Source organism: Eupeodes corollae, chromosome 1 (genome assembly GCF_945859685.1).
Source record: "Eupeodes corollae chromosome 1, idEupCoro1.1, whole genome shotgun sequence".
In the NCBI taxonomy this organism is placed as follows: domain Eukaryota; kingdom Metazoa; phylum Arthropoda; class Insecta; order Diptera; family Syrphidae; genus Eupeodes; species Eupeodes corollae.
This window is the reverse complement of record NC_079147.1, coordinates 276922867-276943780: the sequence shown is the minus strand read 5'-3', so window position 1 is coordinate 276943780 and position 20914 is coordinate 276922867. Positions and strand designations below refer to the sequence as shown.

General features: G+C 36.2%; 1 protein-coding gene across 1 annotated transcript in view; it reads left to right on the top strand.

The window, feature by feature from the left end:
* The window catches only part of LOC129954264 (trace amine-associated receptor 1), a 58400-nt gene that overhangs the window by 5749 nt on the left and 31737 nt on the right, over window positions 1-20914 (top strand). Inside the window, 2 exon segments of the mRNA XM_056068071.1 lie at window positions 1796-1921; window positions 5363-5479. Of these exon segments, the coding sequence (XP_055924046.1) occupies window positions 1796-1921; window positions 5363-5479 (243 nt within the window).

Here is a 20914-nt window from a genome sequence, read left to right as displayed (position 1 = left end):
AAATGCAGATTAATTATCAGCTTCAGGAAAATCTCTAAGAACGAAAGCTTCTTAATGACCAGCAGTAGGGCTTTCGTAGTAATAGGTCCACTGGTGATCTCATGGTTCATTTTACCGAACATTGGAGAAAATCCTTACATCGTTTTGGAGAAAATAAGATTATTGTACCTGATATCCCAAAATTATTTAATAGATTCAAGAATCAATTTTTTATTGGGACCGTTCAATTCAAATTGTATTGGACGAGTTCAAATCTGATATCCACAAAATAAACGTTGGTGTGCCCCAGGGCTTTGTTTTGTCTCCGATACTGTTCCTAATTTTTATAAATCATCTTTTGTCTAAAACTTGTAACCCACTAAATTATTTCGTTGATGAAAGTACCCTTTGCTTTTAACGTTCAAGCATTGACCATTGGGGACTCAAAAACCATGAAGAATTTAATGTTTCTAAAACTCAATATTGTCATCTTTCAACAAATGGTAACCCTTCCCAAATGGATGGTACTTGTATCGAGGAGATTGAACAGCTTTTAGTTCACAAACCACTTTTTGTTTAGTGATCACATTTTTGATATCGCCAAAAATGTTGATAAGTGTTTCGGTTTTCTCCGTCGATGAAAGAAGTTTTTTACTCTTACAAAACTTTTACTCATTCAAGACTTGAGTATAGTTCTGATATTTGGGTGGGTGTCGCAATAACGTGCTTTAGTTTTTTGGATAGAATTTAAAAAGGAGCTCTAAATGATAGATTATTCTCTTCCCGAAACATTTCACCGCTGCAAGTTCTCATGCATATATAAACATTGGTCTAGTGAAATAGCCAATTAAATTCCTACCCTTTAACAATTCAACCGTAATACCCGTACTTCTAGTAATGCTCATCAATTCACCACTAAGCCCACTTTCAGATGTACTGTTTAATACAGAGGTTCCCTTTTTAGCCACACTTCACGAACATGGAATTCTTTACCAGGCGGAATATTTCACACTCAAACCATTGTACTGTACACCCATTCAAAACCAATGGGCACCGGTTTCTCCTTTCTAATTATATCCTCCTTTATTCCTAATTGCTTGCACTGTGTCTGATAGTTATAAGGGTATTCATAACCCCTGTAGTGCACACACGAAAAAAAAATCGAACCTATCTAAGGCACAAATATTGTCGAAAAGACGAATTCTTCTGGTGTAATATGCCAAACGTTCATATGTAAGGGATAGAAGTCGTGTACTGTCCTGTTTCTTCGGGAACTTTCTATCAACAAAACCCAAAATATTTGAAGTTTTCAAAAAACTGATGATTGCAATAGAACATTATATTCAGACTCAATTTTTAAATAATAGAAAATATTGACCAGCAAGATATGTATGTAGCTATTTCCCTGATACACAAATTAAACAATTAATTCATAAAGCAGTTTGCTGTTTTGAACTCAAATATGAAGATATTCTTTAGAAATACTCATATTTCTTGAAGCAAAAACAACTTGAGGTTTTTGTTAATTACTCACATACAAACAAAATATGTCACATCAAGATTTGCCTTTTCCGGAGGGGTTTTACCAAAACCCAAAAATAATTTTGGCAAACCCAAACATCTGCCCCAAGAGTCAACTAAAAATCTACCATAATATTTAACCACAACCACATTATGATTGCACACGCACACATTCAAAATGTGTGTGGGTTATCCTTAAAAAATATTTCTTTGAAAAAATAATTTAGTTTAGTTTTCAAGGTAATAGAAATTTATATTTAACTTTCTCTTTAAACTTTTACCACAATAATTCCAGCCACGTTACCTGCTAACATCCCTGGCACTAAACGACCTCACAATTGGCCTGCTAATCACTCCATTTGGATTATTGCCAGCATTGTTTCACTGTTGGCCGTATGGTGAGATCTTTTGCCAAATTCAGGTAAGTTAATATCTTTCTCTTGTCAAAAATAAAAACATTCATAAAACAAAAGCCATTCCAAAAAATCATCCTAACCATTAAGTCCTTTATCACAAAAGTGAAATGGATTATAGCTTTTTCTTAGTGCATCATATATGTACGTAGGTAGGTTATGGTCATATGGGTTGGTTTGAAGAACATTCATTCATATATTTATGTGCATTTTTATATCCTCTTTAAAAGAATAGTATTACTGGTTGTCACTTGTGTGTAGAAAAAAAGAAAAGAATATCCTGAATTCAAGGAAATCCCATTGCACTTGTCCTTCTACCTACACCTTTACCTTCTAGGTATCTTCAGAATTGTATTCCCATATCTTAAGTCATAAGCTTTTCTACTCGTTTTTCTAATTCACAAAATCATGCTATTCAGACAATAAGTCCAAATAGTGTGAATGTGAAATGGTAAGAAATCATCTTTCAGGGAATTCCATATTTTATACTGTTATGGCCAAAATAATAGGTACAGAACTTAATTTTCGTAACATTTGCTTTATTACTTGCATAGGGCAACATATGTACCTATTTATTATAAATTTGAACAGCTTTATTTTTAGTCGCAAATATTTTGTTTATGTTTCTTAATTTGTGATCCTTAAAAAAAATTGTATTAAATATTTTCCAGTCTCAGAAAAAAAATTGTTCAAATTTTAAGAAACAATACAGCTTTCCAAAAACTGGCAATTAATTTTATTTATTGATAGATTGTATTTGATATTTAGTTGTGGACTCACTTATTTCCATTGACTTACATAAATAAAGGTTAAATTGCTCTGAAGAGCTAAAACTAAGTCTCTCATTCCACCTTCCTCATCATTTTAGCGTAATCCAGGCGGAACTTTTAGCAATAAAAGATGTCTTGTGCTGGCAGAAATAAAACGTGTTATCAACATCTGATATTGGTATTTTCTAAGATATACTCACCGTCCCTCTACTGCGCTGTCCTGTGGCCATGGATACGAAGACTTTCCAGGCCAGACCCGTGGTTTCCATGCGCTCTTCATGACCCAGCCATCTCCACCATGACCCGAAGAATTTTCTCTCGAAATTACCACAGTTTTCATCCGCTTTTGCCAGAGGCTATAATTCTGCACCAAATGGCAGGACGAGGATGACGTCTTATACAGCGAAACATTGGTTACACGTGAGAGAGGGCTTTAATACTGATTTTGCTTTTTCAGCCCAAAGAAACAGCGGTATTGTTGGTTTTGTGTTGAAAGCGGTCCCTGGGTAGACAAAATCCTTAAGTGCCTCAAAGTAACGTCTGTAGATGGCGACGCCAAACCACTGTCTTCTTGGTCTTTCTTGATCTTAAACCACACATTTATGGCCCTATCATGTTGTTCACGATGGGCTCAAGACGTTCACATATTTCGGAAGATACGATTTTTTAAGCGATGTAAAGTAGACTAATGCCTCTATAGTTGGTGCAGTTTAAAGGTTCCACTTTTTTCAGAATCGGGCAAACAATAGTAAGGTTATATTAATTGGGCATGCTTTCTTCTGACCTTACTTTACAGATAGGTCAGTGTATGCTACTAACCAAATTATCTCCAGCTGCCTTAAACTTCTTCTAAGTTGGGAAGACGGGATTATTGGTTTTGCCGTCTTTATTGAATAGATTATCGTGCCTGACAGCAGAATTTGGTTTGTCGTCGTACAGTCTACAAAAGTGATCCTTCCATATCATCATCATTGACTGCGTTTCTGCTATGATGTTTCGTCTTTGTAGCCTTCAGTTCGAGGTTTATGTACTTGTGAATGTTGTGACGCTTTTATTTCGATCTTTTTTTCTTCTCTTGAACCTCTCGACGTTTTCGATCGCACACTTCTCATGATCTCCTTTTTCCTTCTTAGAAGTCGGTATTCTTCTCCCCTCTTCTGTTCATGGAGTTCTTGAGCAGCTCTCGTTATTCTGCCAACATTCCTCATCAAGCAAGGAGTTTCTTGTTATTAGCTTTTTAAAATCCAGGACGTGAGAGGCAGCTTTTCTGATTTCATTTTTGCAATTTTCTCGCTGGTTCTCGATACATTGAGTTCGCGGCAGAGAACTTCCAAAGAGATTAATAGTGATCCGATCGGAGAAGGAATTTGCGATCTTTTGCTATTGTAGCCGTTTGACGTTGTATCTTCTCCCAGAATATCTCCGTTGATATTGATATCCGTTCGGATATCTATGATGCTGGAATAGTGGAAGTGTTGTCGTGTAGGCTGTTTTTCCCGGTTATTCCACCACCAATGTCTTCCCTTCCTGGCTTGGCATTAAAACCGCTGAGGAGGATCTTAATATGGAAGGTAGGGCACTGCTAAAAGAACATATCTTTGGTGTTATCATCCTTCTCTCCTGTAGGGGTGTGTGTGCAGTGTGCACATTAGACTTATGTTGCCGAATTTAGCTTTGATGTGGATGGTCGTAAGACGTTCGTTAATGCACCTATATCTCAAGACTTATGGCCTTAACGTGGCTCTAATGACAAAGCTGCATCCAAGTAAGCATTGTTGGTTTTCTTGGTAGCAGTCAATATAGTAAGTATCGCAGTTTTTCATCTTAGTCAGCCCATCTCAACACATTCCTCGAGGGCATCCGTTAATTCTTTGACTGCATCTGAAACCCAACATCAGATGGGATAATGTATCCACCTGTCAATCTATCAAGCACATTTGGCCTACAATAAATTTAGAGCGCTCAAGTTACTTAATATCTTAATGCATAGATTAGGTTAGGTTTTATATACGTTCGATAAGTGGTGGCATAAACAGGACACTGCCAAATTGGAAAGCAAGCTCAAATGACCTTTTTAGAAATTTTATGAACATCTTGCCTATGAGGACTATATTATAATAATCTAAATGATCTCAAACACACTAATATCATCTGTTTTTGTTTATTTTGTTAGGTTTCCGCAAAGTTATGAGCAATCCTCACGATTCATGTGGTATCACAATGAGCTTACAATTTTCTTCTTGCCAATAGATGGTTTATGTTTATTATGTTTAACCTTTTGTTTAATATACATACATTTTGAAATAACGCTTCTAGAATTACAGAATAAATGTGGTCGTTGACTTGCTGAAAACGCGTCTTGCATCTTTTAGGGGGGTATATCTTCATTAACATTCTACAAAATGTAAAAATGCACGATTTTTTCAAAGTGAAAAAGCATAGCTAAATTCAAAAGTAAGAAATGTTTATATTATTTTGGCCATAGCTGTGCTTATCAACAACATGCATATACACAATATATATATGTACAATCAAGGTCCTTTTTATTGCCCTTCTCATTCAAGTATAGAGTATAGAAAGCGATAATATGCAATTTCTTATAAATATAACACTACCTTCATACCTCCATACACAAAGACTTGAAAATAGAATGTAAAAACTTAAATTCCTCATCCACAGGCATTACTTCGTGGCGCCCTCTCGCAGCAGAGTGCTGTAATCCTCGTTTGTATGGCTGTCGATAGATACATGTGTGCTTTACATCCTAGACGATACTTTCAGCATTCGAGTAAAAAGGTAAGAAATACAACAACACCAAAAATGATACTTTCTAAACCTTTGACATCCATATTCCAAATATCCGTTTTTGAAATTGAAAATTTGTAAAACATCTAGATATAGGGTAAAAAATAAGGTGTTGAAGATGGAAAAACAGGGTAAAGGGTGGAGATTCGTGTCTTCTCGAAATATATTACTAATTTTTAATCATATATCTGGTTTGGTGAACCGAATGAAAAAGTAAACATTGAACACACTTTTCAATTCTATATAAATAGCTATTGGTAGGTACCTACCAAGGTACCTACATTTTCGAGAAACAAGTCGTGTGGATATGGATTCTGCTGTGAATGAGATTTTAATTAAACCACAAAACTTATTGACTCTAGGTTATTATAAAATAGGACCGGAAAAAAGGGTTCAGGACTTGCAATTCAAAATTATATATACTGAACAGCATAATGTGTGTAGTAAATAAATGAATTTTAAAATCATCCAAAGTTAGGAGTAATATATATATAAACTCATAGGAAGACTGATTACATCTTAAATAAACGTTTTGAAATCTATTGGTCTCTTCTCATGAAACCAGGATGGTACAAAAATGCAATCCACTGGGAATGAAATCTTTTACGATTTCAATAAAAAGATTGGATTCATTGAGTTTGTCTAGAGACTGGGTCTTAAAAATTGGTAAAAATTGATATTCGAATCTCGATATATCGTGAATAAATGAAGTGATTGACTTCAAAATGATTTCATTCTGTTTTAAATGTTTGTTCATATAAGAAATATGTAAGAAATATCGAAAATGTCTTAGTTGAAACATCCAATAGAGAAAATATTTTCCAGGTACTTCGTTTAAAACCCAAACTAAAAAACACTGGTATCACAGTTCACAAGAATTATCATATACATAAGTTCTCGAAATCAGAATACCAAAAGTCAAATGGGAGGAGAAATTCTTTTATTTTATTTCGATTTAAATGGAAAAAGAGAAGGATGACAACACCAAAGATATGTTCTTAGAGCTGCTATGGGAAGACATCTTTGGTGGAATAATCGGGAAAACAGGCTGCGAGACAACACTTCCGACAACGGATTCACGCTCTTAGATTTTGCAGCGCAGCGGGGTGAAACGTCATGGTAGCCAATACACGTTTTCCACACCTCAACATCCACAAAGGAAAGGATCTGGACTTCTCCAGATCAATCTACCGTCAACCAGATTGACAAAACTGCGATCGGCGCAACATTGCCAAGATGCAATCAGAGAAGCCGCCTCTGATGTGCTGGGTTTCAAACAGTCACCATCAAGGAACCCCTGGTTTGATGAAGAATATCGGCAGGCAAATGCAGCCAAACAAGGGACGTTAGCTGCTCATGAGTTCTATGAGCAGAAGAGACGAGAGGAACGCCGACTTCTCAGAAGGAAAAAGAGAGGGTATGAGAAGCGTGCGGTCGAAAATGTTAACAGGTTTAAAAGCAGGAATGAAGCTTGAAAGTTTTATGAACAGGTGAAACGAAATTCACAGGTACATAAACTTAGAACCGAAGGAAGACCAAAGTGGAAACATCATAGTGGAATAATGAGGATATGGAAGGACTACTTCTGAATACTGTATAAAACGACGATGACGAACCGAATTCCTATGTCAGGCAGAATGATCCATTCAAAATAGACGACGAAAGTAAACAATCCCGTCCTCCCAACTTAGACGAAGTAAAGATTGCCATATTTAAGCTGAAGTCTAATAAAGCCGCTGGAGCTAATGACTTAAATGCCGAGCTCTTTAAAGCAGCTGGAGATAAGTTGCTTAGGAGCATGCACCAACTTATCTGTAAAATATGGTCGTAGAAAGCATGCCCGATGAATGGAACCTCAGTATTGTTGAAAAAAGTAGAAACTCTAAATTGCACCAACTATAAAGGAATCAGTCTACTTAACATGGCCTACAAAATCATCTTTGACGTAATATGTGAACGTCTACAGCCCATCGTCAACAACCTGATAGGTCCTTATCAGCGCGATTTTAGACCAAGAAAGTCCATATTCTATTTAATATTCACATTAATGCAGATCCTAAAAAATATCGAAGAACATCAAATCGACACCCACCATCTTTTCATCGATTTCAAGGGCGCATATGACAGCATCTACAGGGAAAAGCCTAGTTATGGCATCAATGCCAAACTAGTCCGTTTGTGCAGGATGATCATGGAGAATCCACGCTGTTCATAAGGTTTGGAAACAACTTAATAGAACTTTTCGATGTAAAAAAAGGTTTTAGACAAGGTGATGCGCAGTCATGCGATTTTTTTAACATAGTACTTGAAAGTATAGTGCAGAGCTCTCAAGTCAACACTAGAGGCACTATCTTTCAAAAGTCTGTCCAATTACTTGCATATCCTGATGACATTGACAATATACAAATACATGCTGTCGTCAAGAAAGGACCTACAACACCGGCGTCTTGGTCAAAATGTCACCATCGATAGACGTTACTTTTAGGTAGTCAAGGACTTCGTCTACCTAGGCTCCGCTGTAAAAGCAGAAAACAACACCAGCGCTGAGATCAAACGCAGAGTAACTCCTGCTAACCGCTGTTTCTTTGGGCTAACAAAACAAATGAGTGGTAAAGTCCTCTCTCCAGGGACTAAAGTGTCGCTATATAAGACCCTTATATGAAAGCACCTTGGGTCGGTTGGAGAGAAAAGTTGTTCGTGTGATCTACGGTCCCGTATGCATCTAAGGGGAGTGGAGGAGAAGATGGAACGACGAGCTGTACGGATTGTACAACGACGTAGACTTAGCCAGAGGGGTAAAAGTCCAATGACTAAGATGGCTGGGTCATGTAGAGCTCAATTAAACCATTGCTCCGGCCCGGAAAGTTTTCGAATCCAAACCCACAGAACAGCGCAGTAGAGGAAGACTGTGGATCAGGTGGCGCGCACAAAGTGACCTCGCCCAACATGGAGCGCGAATTTGGAGACATCTAGCTAGGGACCGAGCTAGATGGAGAAGTTTGTTGGGTGAGGCCCTAGTTCACACAGGACTGTAGCGCCACCTTAAAAAAGTAAGTCAAAAATGGAAAATTAATTTCGGATGCAACAGATGGTTCGTTGATGCTTAAACAGCTGACTTATGTGACAGTGACACTCATGTTTTGACAGCTCTTGAAGATTTTGAACAATTGAAAGGAATAATATCTCAAAGTATTACTTCTAATCTATTTGCTAGAAATGAGAACACTGTACTGGGAACGGAGAAAAAATCAAAGGATTTAGTCTGCAACGCAAGAGGCTTAAAGCTTATTGTCCTGTGGAACTCGTACGGGTTAAGAATACAAAATGGTACAAGCTTGTCAGACATGGAAGGCCAATTAACTTTTGTCAGTGGTCAGGGAAGCTCTGTGATAGACTATAGGCTCGTAGGCAACGAATGGTATAAGCATATAATTGACACGATAAAAGAATATTAAATAAATAAATTACCTATCGAAACTGAAATGGAAACCGACAAACGAGATGAAATATCAAGCAAGGCTTGATATGCTGACACAAAAAATTTGTGCTAAAATAATCAAGGAGTCGAATCCAACTGTAGCGGCCAACAGCAAAGGCCGGGAGAACTTCATAGAGCTACGGTTTAATGTAGACTGTAGAAAGGCACGGGAATTATCGCTTAGCTGGCTTAGAGCATACAGATATTCGAATGATGGCTTCTTTAAAAACCGATATGTGTTGGCTTATAGATCTTTCAATTCAATATGTAAGCTAGAGAAGGCAGCATTCTTCGAAGCTGTATCCAAAAGATTGGCGCCTTGTAAAAGCGGAAAGGAATTTCAGAACCTCGCAAAGCAGCTGAACGGAAAAAAGTTTTCAATCCATTTTAGTATAGGTTCTGATCAGCTGGCAGATCACTTTCAGAGTTTGCTGAAACCAACAGAAGGGAAACTTGTTTTTCAATACGCTACTTAAAATAAAAAAATAAACTCTTGATTCTGTAATGGAACTTAAAGATGGGAAAGCATGTCAATTTTATAAGTACGGCACAGCAGAGCTAATCAACCGACTGCCAACAGTCATGAAAACCGCAATGATACCACTAGAATTCAAGGAGTCCATCATTTTCCCGATTCATAAGAAAGAGATCAATTGCTAAGGTATGGAATGGGGAAGAGTTGTCGAGAAGGTTTAAAACACAATCGGGAGTCAGACAAGGCTGTACATTGAGTCCAAGGATGTTCGCTTTGTTTATTGAAGATCTTACAGACTTCATTCCAGGTGGCATTGACTTCGCCGGACGACATTATTCTTTTGCCAGCATCACCTGAATCATTACAGTTAATGATAAACCGCCTGTATCAATTTTGTCAGCTTTGGAATTTGATGGTGAATCTTAATAAGACCAACATTTTTAAACGGCGCAATTCGGCGAAAGAAAAATGGTTCTATAATTGAGAGGTCATTGAAGTTGTAACGGAATTCAAATACCTTAGAGTTCACTTAACGAAAAATTTAAGCATGCAGATTTATCTAAGAGAGAAACTAGTTAAGGCTAAAGGTGCAATTAGTTCAACTTAAAAAAGATTTTTTTCTAACAAAAGTATAGCACATAGCAGCAAGTGCAAGATATTTAGAGCAGTATCTAAATCTGTCACGTTTTAAGCGGCACAAACTTGAGGAACGGAACAGTAGAGAAACTTCTCCGATACATTATTAAGCGAATTTTTAGACTGCCATCAAATACCCAAAACTATGTTATTATTTAAGAATCAGGATTATCACCTTTGTTCATACGAACGCTTAAACTGCAAGTCGATTACATCTTGAGAGTTATGAAGATGAGCAATATTAGGCTTCCAAAGATAGCAGCGCTTCAAGTAATATGAACCAAAACACGTTGGTGTGCTGGAACTTAAGCTTTTGTATAATAATCACAACTTGGAAGACAAGAATTATTTTAGGGACGATAATAGCATTTTCGAAATTTCAATGATGGTTAAATTGAGATGTGAAGTTATGCAGCTGAATTTTATACATAGAGATGACTTACCAATTATATGCTCATTGTGAGATTTAAAGGAAAGGGAAGATGTTTTACACTTTATTGTAAGATGTCCAGTTTTTAAAGAAATAAGAAGGAATACTTTTGGTCCTGAAATACTGACGCAAACTCAAGTTAAACTCTTGCTAACAATATCGAAGTTTAAAAAATTATATCAATCCTGCAGGCTAACTCTTCTCTATAGAAAAGAATTATAAAAGAAAGTTCTTAAATATATTATTGAGCTATGTTTTCTTTGTATGATATGTCAACTAGGCAGACGACAGTAAGGCCAAGCTTTAATCTTCTCTAATCTATAAAAAATACAAAATTTCAAGAAATGCTAACAAAATTGAAATTGCTTTTCGACTAAAAATCTCGTTATCAATCATAGATTTTGATATCAAACCAATATGCAGAGTTGAATTTATGAGAAATTCAACTGACAACTTTTTTAACAAAACACAAGAACCCTGTATTGATACAAATTTGTATTATATGTTTGTTTTATTTATCGCAGCTTAAGTCTGGATAGCAATTTGATTTCAAACGAAATTAATGCGCTATCTGAATCTATCCAAAGAATTCTATCGAATGTTTCAATATAGACAATATTGAAGTGGCTGCGCGATTCTGGTCAGACATCAACCGAATTAAGGTATGTCGAGATTTTTTCTGAGTTAAGCCACCTGATTCAGTTAGTTGACGAGCCAACTCGGATTCCCGACGTTACAGGTCAGTCCGTCAACACTCTAGACTTGTTTCTTAACTCTGATACTAATAAACGGTCAAAGCATAATCGACTTCAAGCCACATTAGGCCATTGTGTTCTATGTGTACATTTCTTATGCCAAGAAACCCTAGTTAAAGTTAAAACCCCTACCAAAACCGTTTGGCAATATAAGAAAGCCAACTGGGACGTTCTCAACGACTGCTTCAGGAACTTTAAATGCTTCCTTGATACTGTCTTGGATTCCAGGGCAGATATGACTACAAACTTAATTCTTTATGGAATGGGAAATTTTATCGCGAACATTGTAAAATCTGTCAAACCTAAACAAAATTCATGGTTTGATTCGAGCTGTAAAGATGTTATTAGGATCAGAGCTGTATGATTCCAGACTTTTAAAGCCTACCCCACTAAGGAAAACCGGATATTGCTCTCAAGAGGTATTCTACAGCGGTGGGAAAACCACTGGGTAAGCTTTCATCTGTTCTATTCCACAGGTTTCTTTTGTCTCCGAAACTCTTTCTTATTTTTATAAATGATCTTTTGTCCGAAACTTCTAACACACTAAAATATTTTGCTGATTAAAGTACCCTCAGCTTTCCATTTTCGTTTTTAGATTTTCATCCTTGTTCTTTGGATGTGGACTACCAACAGCAGCGTATGATAAGCTCATTAAGTTCTGGTTTTGACAGCATTGTCCAATGGGGAATCAAACAAATGTAATACTTCGAAAATACTGAAGAGCTTTCAGTTCTAAGTATGTGCATCACAAACCATCTTTTGTGTTTAGGTTTTCTCCATCGATTTAAGAAATTTTACCCCTTCTTATTTTTCTATAATTTATATTCGTCCGAATCTCAAGAACAAAATCCCATATTTGGGCAGGTAAACTAATAATCTTATTGAGTCTCTTAGACAGATTTAAAAACAGAGCTCTTAAAATGATGGGTGACCGTTTTTTAAATGAAACTTTTGTATCTCTTGAGCAGAGTCGTAATATGTCTGTCATTATTTTATCGCTATTTTCATAAACAATGCTCTAGCGGATCATACAGTTGCACTATTCCCCTTAAACAATTCAATCGTAATACCCGTTCTTTAATAAATGCCCATCAGTTTACCCTTAGCCCAATTTTGGACGTACTGTTAAGTACAGGGATTATTTCTTTAGCAGCACTTCACGAATGTGGAAGAGCAAGCGGATTCAATGTTTTCCACTCATTACAATGTGAAGACATTCAAAACTGATGTGCATTGGTGTCTTCTTTGTAATCTTATCCTTCCTTCCTAATTGCTCTCACTGTGTTTAATCATTATTAGGGTATACTTATCCCCTTAAGTGCTCATATACAAGGAAAAATATTGACCTTAAATTATTTATCTCACACATAATATTGTAATGAATATTCTGTTAAAGTTTTAAGCCAGAAAAATCGAAAGATGGGATGCGAAGTTATCAGTGTGGGTCGCATTCCAGCCTCGTTTTTTAATTCAGTTTAAGACCGAATTGTATTTAAATAAATATGTTTGAAAATTCAAAAAATTAATTAATATTGAGAAATATTGAATTAATTTGTTGTATTCAGTTATTGGTCATTGGTCTTTCTCATATTCATAAATAGCCCGTAGGCCAGAAGTGAAAGATTACTTTTTTAATTAAACTCTGACAAAGTGCTGAAGGGAAAATGGATAATTTTTAATCAAATATTTGTTACAGTCAACATGCAAAAAGGAACTGATAGTTTTTTTTTAACTCCAGCATTATATTGAAGTTTATTAAAAATAAATATAATGTTTACATCACCTCTAGTTAAGTCTTATTTGCTTTTGTTGTTTGTACGTAATCTTAACCGTAATGGATCTGTTAACCTTAAATATCGAATGATAGTTGGTTGGTTTTGAGAAGTTGGCTTTCTTAAAATTAGTTTATTAGAAACTTAGGTAATTTTTCATCAATATTTGGAAATAATCTTGTGTCTTGAACATTGTCAATTACCGGAATTCGTATATATTATTTGTCGACACTCGCAATAGAGTAGAATAATTGTTATCTTCCAATTTGGATGCTTAGGCAATACAGGATAGATATCTTAGGATTAAGCGATGTGTGATGTTTGGGATCGGGCAAATACAAGTCACCGACACGTAACACTGTCCTGCTCTACTCTGGTCACACTCCTGAAAGCATTCGAGAAGCTGGAGTTGGGTAAATCGTTACAAAAACGTTTGAGGCTATTAAGGAAAAGCTTATCAAAGCTTAGTTTCGGAGTAGTGTTGGACCCGTCATAATTATACAGTTTTACGCCCCCACGCGGGAGCTTGCATCTGATGAAGATAAAGAATATTATTTTGGTTATAGGCAACCTCAATACTAAAGTTGGCAGTAACAACGACGGGCTAAGGCATGTGATGGGCGTTCACGGAGTCGGCATTTGTAATGGCAATGGTGAGAGGTTCATTGACTTCTGCAAAGCCTTTTTTGTAATTGGTGGTGCTTTGTTTGAACACAAACTGTTTCATAAAATTAACTGGGTGTCGACGGATAGGCAAGCGTCTGCAAAGCAAATTGCCCACTTCACGATAAGTCGTCGTTTTAAAAGCAGTCTCTTTGATGTTCGAAACTGAAGAGGCGCTGACATGGGACTTGCCCATGACCACCACTTAACGATACCCGTAGCTACCCTAAGATTGCGTAAAGCTACAAATCGAAGATCCAACATAATAACACGAGCGCCCAAATTTAACATCGCTAGACGAAAGGATCCCACGAACCGTCAACAATTCAGGGAACACCTGTCTCACGAAATGAGAACAATCAGCAGCACAGGATACATGACCACATAGAACATTTGCTGACAAATTAATCGGCAGGAAAGAAGGAAGCAACAATACCTGGCTTTCAGAAGAATCTTGGGCAAGGATCAACGAACGCAAACAGTTAAGGGCTCGAAAAAGAAGGGGAAGAAGAAAAGAGCTGGAATCCTTCGTACCACATTAAAAAGTTAGAGGTTCGCCGCAGTGTGCACTTGCTACAAACGCAACTACATCAACGCATTGGAGCAAGAAGCAGAAGGTACTGCAAACTGGTGCGATAGCAGTGCCGTTTACAGAAAAACCAAAGAGCTGAGCGTTGCACATAGCTCAAAGCAAAACCTATTGAAAGAAGTACACGGTACTTTGCTAAGTTCTGTGGATGAACAAGTTTGAGGGTGAAAAGAACACTTTTGCTGGTTTTTAAAACGAGTGTTTGCAAACACTGTGCAGCTGATGCCTTCTGAAACACCCGAACAAACTAAGCCCCGAACCCGAACCGCACCACACCTTCCAGTAAAGATAAAATTGTTCCCGCAATCAAAGCCCTTAAGAACAACAAATCGTTAAGCCTTGATGGAATTCGCGCAGAACTTTTACTAGTAGCGCCAACATCATCAACCGGACTGCTTCATGCGCTCATAAAAGAAGCCTTAAAGAAGCAAGGACCTTCTCCGATGAGTGAAAGAAGGGAATGATCGTCAAGCTTCCGAAAACAAGATCTTACAAAGTGCGAAAACTTGAGAGGAATTTACGTTTTACCTGCCGTTGTCAAAATAGTAGCAAAACTCATATTGGAACGCATCAAAGAGCACCTTGAGGCCACCCTCGATGCCGAACAAGCTGGATTCCGCGCTTGATCCTTCTGTATTGATCATATTAACAACCTGAACAGTGCGTTGAATATCAAGCACCACTACACCTGCCGTTCATCGACTTCGAGAAGGCCTTTAATAGGAAGTACATCTGGTTAGCTTTGCGGAGGAGAAAGTGTCAAGCTCATGATAGTAGGTTGCCAAATGACTTTGAAATGCGAAGCGGAGTCACACAGGACTGTATTCTGTCGCCAACATTGTTTTTGTTGGTGATAAGCAATGTGCTGCGTGCAGCTTTGCCAGGCAGCAGAGCGATCCAATGGACTTTAACATCCTATTTAAACACTTAGATAACGTAAACGATGCTTGCTTACATTCTCAAAGGATCATGGATCTCCATAAAATGACAACAAGTGTGGAGAGAGAAGCAGAAATCGTGGGGCAGAAAATTAACAAAAATAATCAGCCTCGGAACCCGGCCATCCTCTTAAATAAATATTTTCTCACAACCGGTGGAAAAAGTAGAGAGCTTTCAGTAACTTGGAAGTATCGTCTCCATCAAAGTAGCACTGAACAACACATCACCTTCCGCATCGGCAAGCAAAAGCGGCATTCGGTATGGTGTCGAATATTTGTAAGAACGAAGCTACGACTGTTTCGCAAAAATGTCGAATCTGCGCTTCTTTATGAGTGCAGCAACTAGAAAGTTACTTCAGCTTTTATAAGGAACAAACCAAGGATCAACATCTCAAGAATTTTCTGGCCAAACCAAATATCCAATGAGTTCTTTCATAGAAGGACAGGTCAGGAACTTATAGACTCTATTATACGAAGGCGTACGTGGCAATGGATTGGACATACGCTTCGAAAAGGTAACGACTGCATAGCAGACCAACCAATGCAGTAAAATCCGCTCACACAAGAATTAAGAAGAGCTGGATGACCAACAAGCACATGTCACATGACAGTCGAGGAGTAATCAGCGTCGATAGGCAAGAGTTTGAGGGAGCTGAAACACATCTCTGGAAACCGCACATGATGGCGCGTAGGCATAGTAGAGGCCCTTTGCCCCTTAAGGGGTTCCCAATGGACTTAACAGGCCTGAGGACCTAAGTAAGCAAGTAATTTGCATGCTTGAAATCAATAGAATAGTAAAAAAAAAAATGGAGAAAAGTTCTTCTTCATTGCCAACAAAAATTTGGCGACGAGTTATAATTGTTAGATAAGAACCATGACTTCTAGAAATATGCCAACCTATAAAATTGCAAAGGTTTAATGACAATTCGTTTTTAAAAGAGTGATATCGGCGATATTCTTAATTTCATGAAGCATATTATCAGTATCCAAAGTTTATTAGTTCCCAAAACCCTGGCTAGTGAATCTGTTATAATTTAGTAATTTATTATTCGCATTGCCTAAAAATAATTGCTATCAAACTTCTGTAAATTTATTACTTGGTAAAATTCTATATCTCAAGATTTATCATGAAAGGTTTGCAATTTTGTATACAGACAACAATAATTTTATGATATGAAATGATTAACTTCGGATTATTGTCAATGACTCTCAAAACAACGATAAATTAATCAAGACAAAGTTTTATGAACTTATTTATCGGAAAATGATGAACTTGTTCATCTTGCTTGAGGGTAAACTGCACACCGATTTTTAAAACCTCCATCTATAAAATTACATAAATCCTGAATAACAATTCATATAGCAATAAATACAATCCCCGCCCTGAAGGCGCATTCACTTATAACAACTTAACATTTTCCAGTTGACTGTTCTTCCAAAGAGAACGACTCTAGCACAAATGCAATAAAAGACAAGCTTTTTATCGTCCGTTGACAAAACTCATCACAATAATCACTTTTATTATATCAAAAAATGATTAATAACTCAAAAGTCCTACTCTCCTCCGCATTGTGCTGACAAAGACAAATTTCCTAAAGACTATAATGCCTCCTCGTATATAGCTTCCTACGTATATTTTTCCTGTGCCTTCTCGGAGCACTCTGTCTCCAACTCCGACTCGGCTCGCATAATTAAGAGCTTTGTTCCATCATTAATATTAAAATTTTCTTTAATTGCACAAATATTATAAATGCTCGAGATGTCCGTTTGTTTTAGCTTCAATCTTCTTTGGCTTCATGTTGCTATATACAATATACATTTAGGAAAAAGGTACCTATAGCTTTCTTTCTTCGTTATGGTCTCGTGCGTCTTTTATGAAATTGCTGCCATTTAATGGCTATGTTCAGCTATGCCGCTGCCGCCGCCGCTACCACCTCCGCAACAACACCGTTTTTGACATTCCAATTAGGAACACAAAAAGCCACTCGGACCGAGTCTTCTCATTATAAGGATGCTTGAACGTTAAACTTATCGCTATCCTGGGCAAAATATAGAAACACACCAATATTTTAGAATACCTCCTTCTCCATTCTTTATCCTCATTTCATTTTGAACTGCAGTTAGCTCTATCGAAACGACAAAATAAAAGATAAGACTATAGAAGCCATACCATCAAAGACCATAATGATAATCCCCAACTTCCCGAAGAGTATGCTCATGCTGCATGGTAAGGTAAGTCAGGTGCTATTCCGTAAAGAGGGAATTCAACTTCTTTGAATATAGGTACCTAGGTACCTGAACCTCTGTTGGTATATTGCGACATAAAAGTTCGAGCATTTTTTAAGTATTTCTTCCTGTAAGCGTGAGACTTAAAAAGAGAGAGAGCGAGTGACTCTGGAAGCATTCAAAAGGCACAAGAATAATGTCTTCTAAACACACTAAGGACTATAGAATCGTTTTTGAAATAAAAAGAAAAATTTAACTATGTCTTACGTTCAAGAATGAAATTTCTGATAAAATGCAATCATGACAGTTATTTATTGCAAAAGTATGCTTATCTCTTGGTATAAGGTTGATATAGGGATTTGATAAATATTGCACAAGGCGTGCGGAAGATGGGGTACTTTTGGGAATATGAATCACAAACGATAAACAAAAATTGTCTTTTCTGCGTTCTTTCAGAATTGTTCACTTTCTTGGAGGTTTATAGTTACTTAGGATTGTTGTAGGTTTTGATGATTCTAATTTTGTTCTTTAAGTAAAAGTTTCTAGGCATGGAAAAGGCTATAAGATGTTGATGACGGAAATTTGTATGTCTCTTATCTACCTATTATTTCTATAAAGCCGGGAATACTTGATAATTATCAAACCATCAATTATGAAAAGTTTTATTACAAAGAGTGTTTTTTATAGATGTATGGTTTTCAAGAAACAAAAAAATTGGGATGCAATCCACACTGATAACTTCTCATTCCGTCTTTCGTGGCCCACACTGATAACTTCCCATCCATCTATTCGTCTGTCGATTTGTCTTGCTTAAAATGTTGTTTTCATCTTTTGTTAAAAAAAGTTATCAGTTATAAAAGATTAAATTACCAACAACATTTTGCATATGATGAAAAAGTTTGATTTCAAAATTTACTTTTGTTGACGAGGTTTTTAGTCGAAAACAAAATTTTGCCAATTTTAGTAGCATTTCTTAAAAGTTTTTATTTCTTATATAAATAAATTCAATTGAATGAATGAAATGAATTTTAAGTCAACATCTTCTATTACCCACGAGATATCGAGAACTGCACATCAATTTTTACCAAAATTGCGTACTATTTTGTATAGATTATATTTTTTTTGTGAAAAAACGGACTGTTGGATTTTTATTAAAAATTTACTAAATGTCGAAAACAATATTTTCTGTGAAATAGAAAAAAATTGAAGACTATATTTATAATTTTTGAAAAGATATTTGAGTCGAAAATCAATTTTTACCAACTTTTATTAATTTTTTAGTTAGGTTTATATTTTTTGTACGTCTGTACGTTCGCAACGTTTTTTTTCTCGTCCATAGCTCAAGAACCAGAAGAGATATCGACTTCAAATTAAATTTGTTACACAAATAATAATTCAGAAAGATGCAGAAAGGGCTCTCAAGAAAATTGAGTGGTGGTTTTTTACAATGCAGTTTAAAAAAAGCTGAAAATTTTGGTTAACCCTAAATATCTCATGAACCAAAAACGCTTAAGACTTGAATTAAATTTGATATAATATATTGTAAGGTGATACCAAACACGTATATTTTTTGAAAAAAAATCCAATTAACGGTTCTTATCATAAATCAAAAAACAAATTTAAAAAAAATGTGTTACCTCGAAAAAGTTACGAATACAAAATTATTTTATCTCTTAAACAATTTTGTGCAACGAAAAATAACGCTTTCGTTTTTTTCATTAAAAAAAAAAATCTACAAAAAATAGTACTAAAAAATTGATGTTCGTTTCTTGAAATCTCTCAAATTAATTTCAATTTGTAAAAATTTAAGAAAATCTACTTAAATTGCTAAAAATTTATTTTCGACTAAAAATCTAAATCTAAAACTAGATTTTCAAACGAAATGTTTTCTTTATATGAAAAATATTGTTGGTAATTTTAAAATTTTAAAGAATAATTTCACTGACAACTTTTTTAACCTAACCTCACAAATTTTTAAGCAAGACAAATTGACAGACGGGATGGGAAGTTATCAGTGTGGGTCGCATCCCAGCCTCTATTTTCTGTGTTATTTTATGTATAAAAAAGATTATTTGAAGTCGATATCTCTACTGGTTTGAACGTTCGTATACACACACTTACAGACATCTCTCTACAAATCTTTAATTTAAATTCTAGGGACTTTGAAACGTCGAGAAATGTCAAAATTTTCGTTTCGACAAATGGAACCGATTACAATAACATGGAAGTTAATAATGCGCTTTATATAACAATGCGACTTGATTGATAATTGATCTTTGTAGTTTTTAACCTTCTACACCTTCAACTCCGGGCCCTGATAGTCTTATTGCCATTTACCTTAAAAAGTGGTCTTCGATTTTAACTCCTCCTTTGATAAGTGGATTCTTATCTCAAGGAAAATTTCCTAAAATATTGAAAATATCTTTTATAACTTCTTTTTTCTAAGCAGGGACCGAAAGGAGAAGTGTTAAACTATAACCAATTGCTAAACTTTGTTATATTGTTTGAGCTCTTCAGCTTCCGTTGCGGATCTTTAACTACCCCAACAAAGCACGGCTTCTTAAAAAATAGATCTAGGTAGCGATCTAGATATAGAGTGAAGTTGGTATATTCCTTACCGACTTCACCAAAGTGTATGACAACACTTCTCATAATCTTATAAATTTCAAACTCTCCTACTTAGATTTTGAATCTCTTTTCCTGAAATAGATTACTTGTCACCTTGAAATTCGTGAATATTACGTGAGATTTAGAACCGTTCGTCTCAATTTTATTATAGCTACTTCTGGTGTTCCCCAAGGTAGTCATTTAGGTCCTCTCCTCTTAATTCTAACTCTCTGACATTAAATAAATAAATAAATTGGGTGGCGCAACAGTTCATTGTGAACTAGGGCCTAGTGACTTACAACTCTCAACCATTCCTGTGTGCGAGTACTGTTGTCAGGGATAGAAGGGACCTACAGTTTTAAGCCGAATCCGAACGACAAATTTGAGGAAAGCACTTTTTATGACAAGAATTACTCTTGGAGAATTTTTCAAAATTTGAGGCAGTACCCGTGAAAAAAAACTTTAGGAGGCATAGGCAGGGATCGAACCAAAGACCTCTCATGAACCATCATGCCACGGGTATTACTGTTCCGAAAAACTTAATGGAACAAAATATATTACAAGCCCGGGTCTTAATTCAAATATACTGCAAACATATTTCGAGCAATTGGTAAGCCCAGATGCGACAAATAGGTTTCAGATTCAGTATGCTAAGCCTGGCTTCAAAAATAATATTTTAGGTGCACGAATTTCAAGGAAAGAAGTGTTTATATGGAGAAACAATAAAAACGATGAAAAGGGCTCAGATGGTATACCCGTATAATTCTACAGATATGATATATACAGACAGATACACTTGTTGTATCTCTAAACAGCAGTACTCAACCAGATCTTAGGGGGAGGATAAATCCCAAACC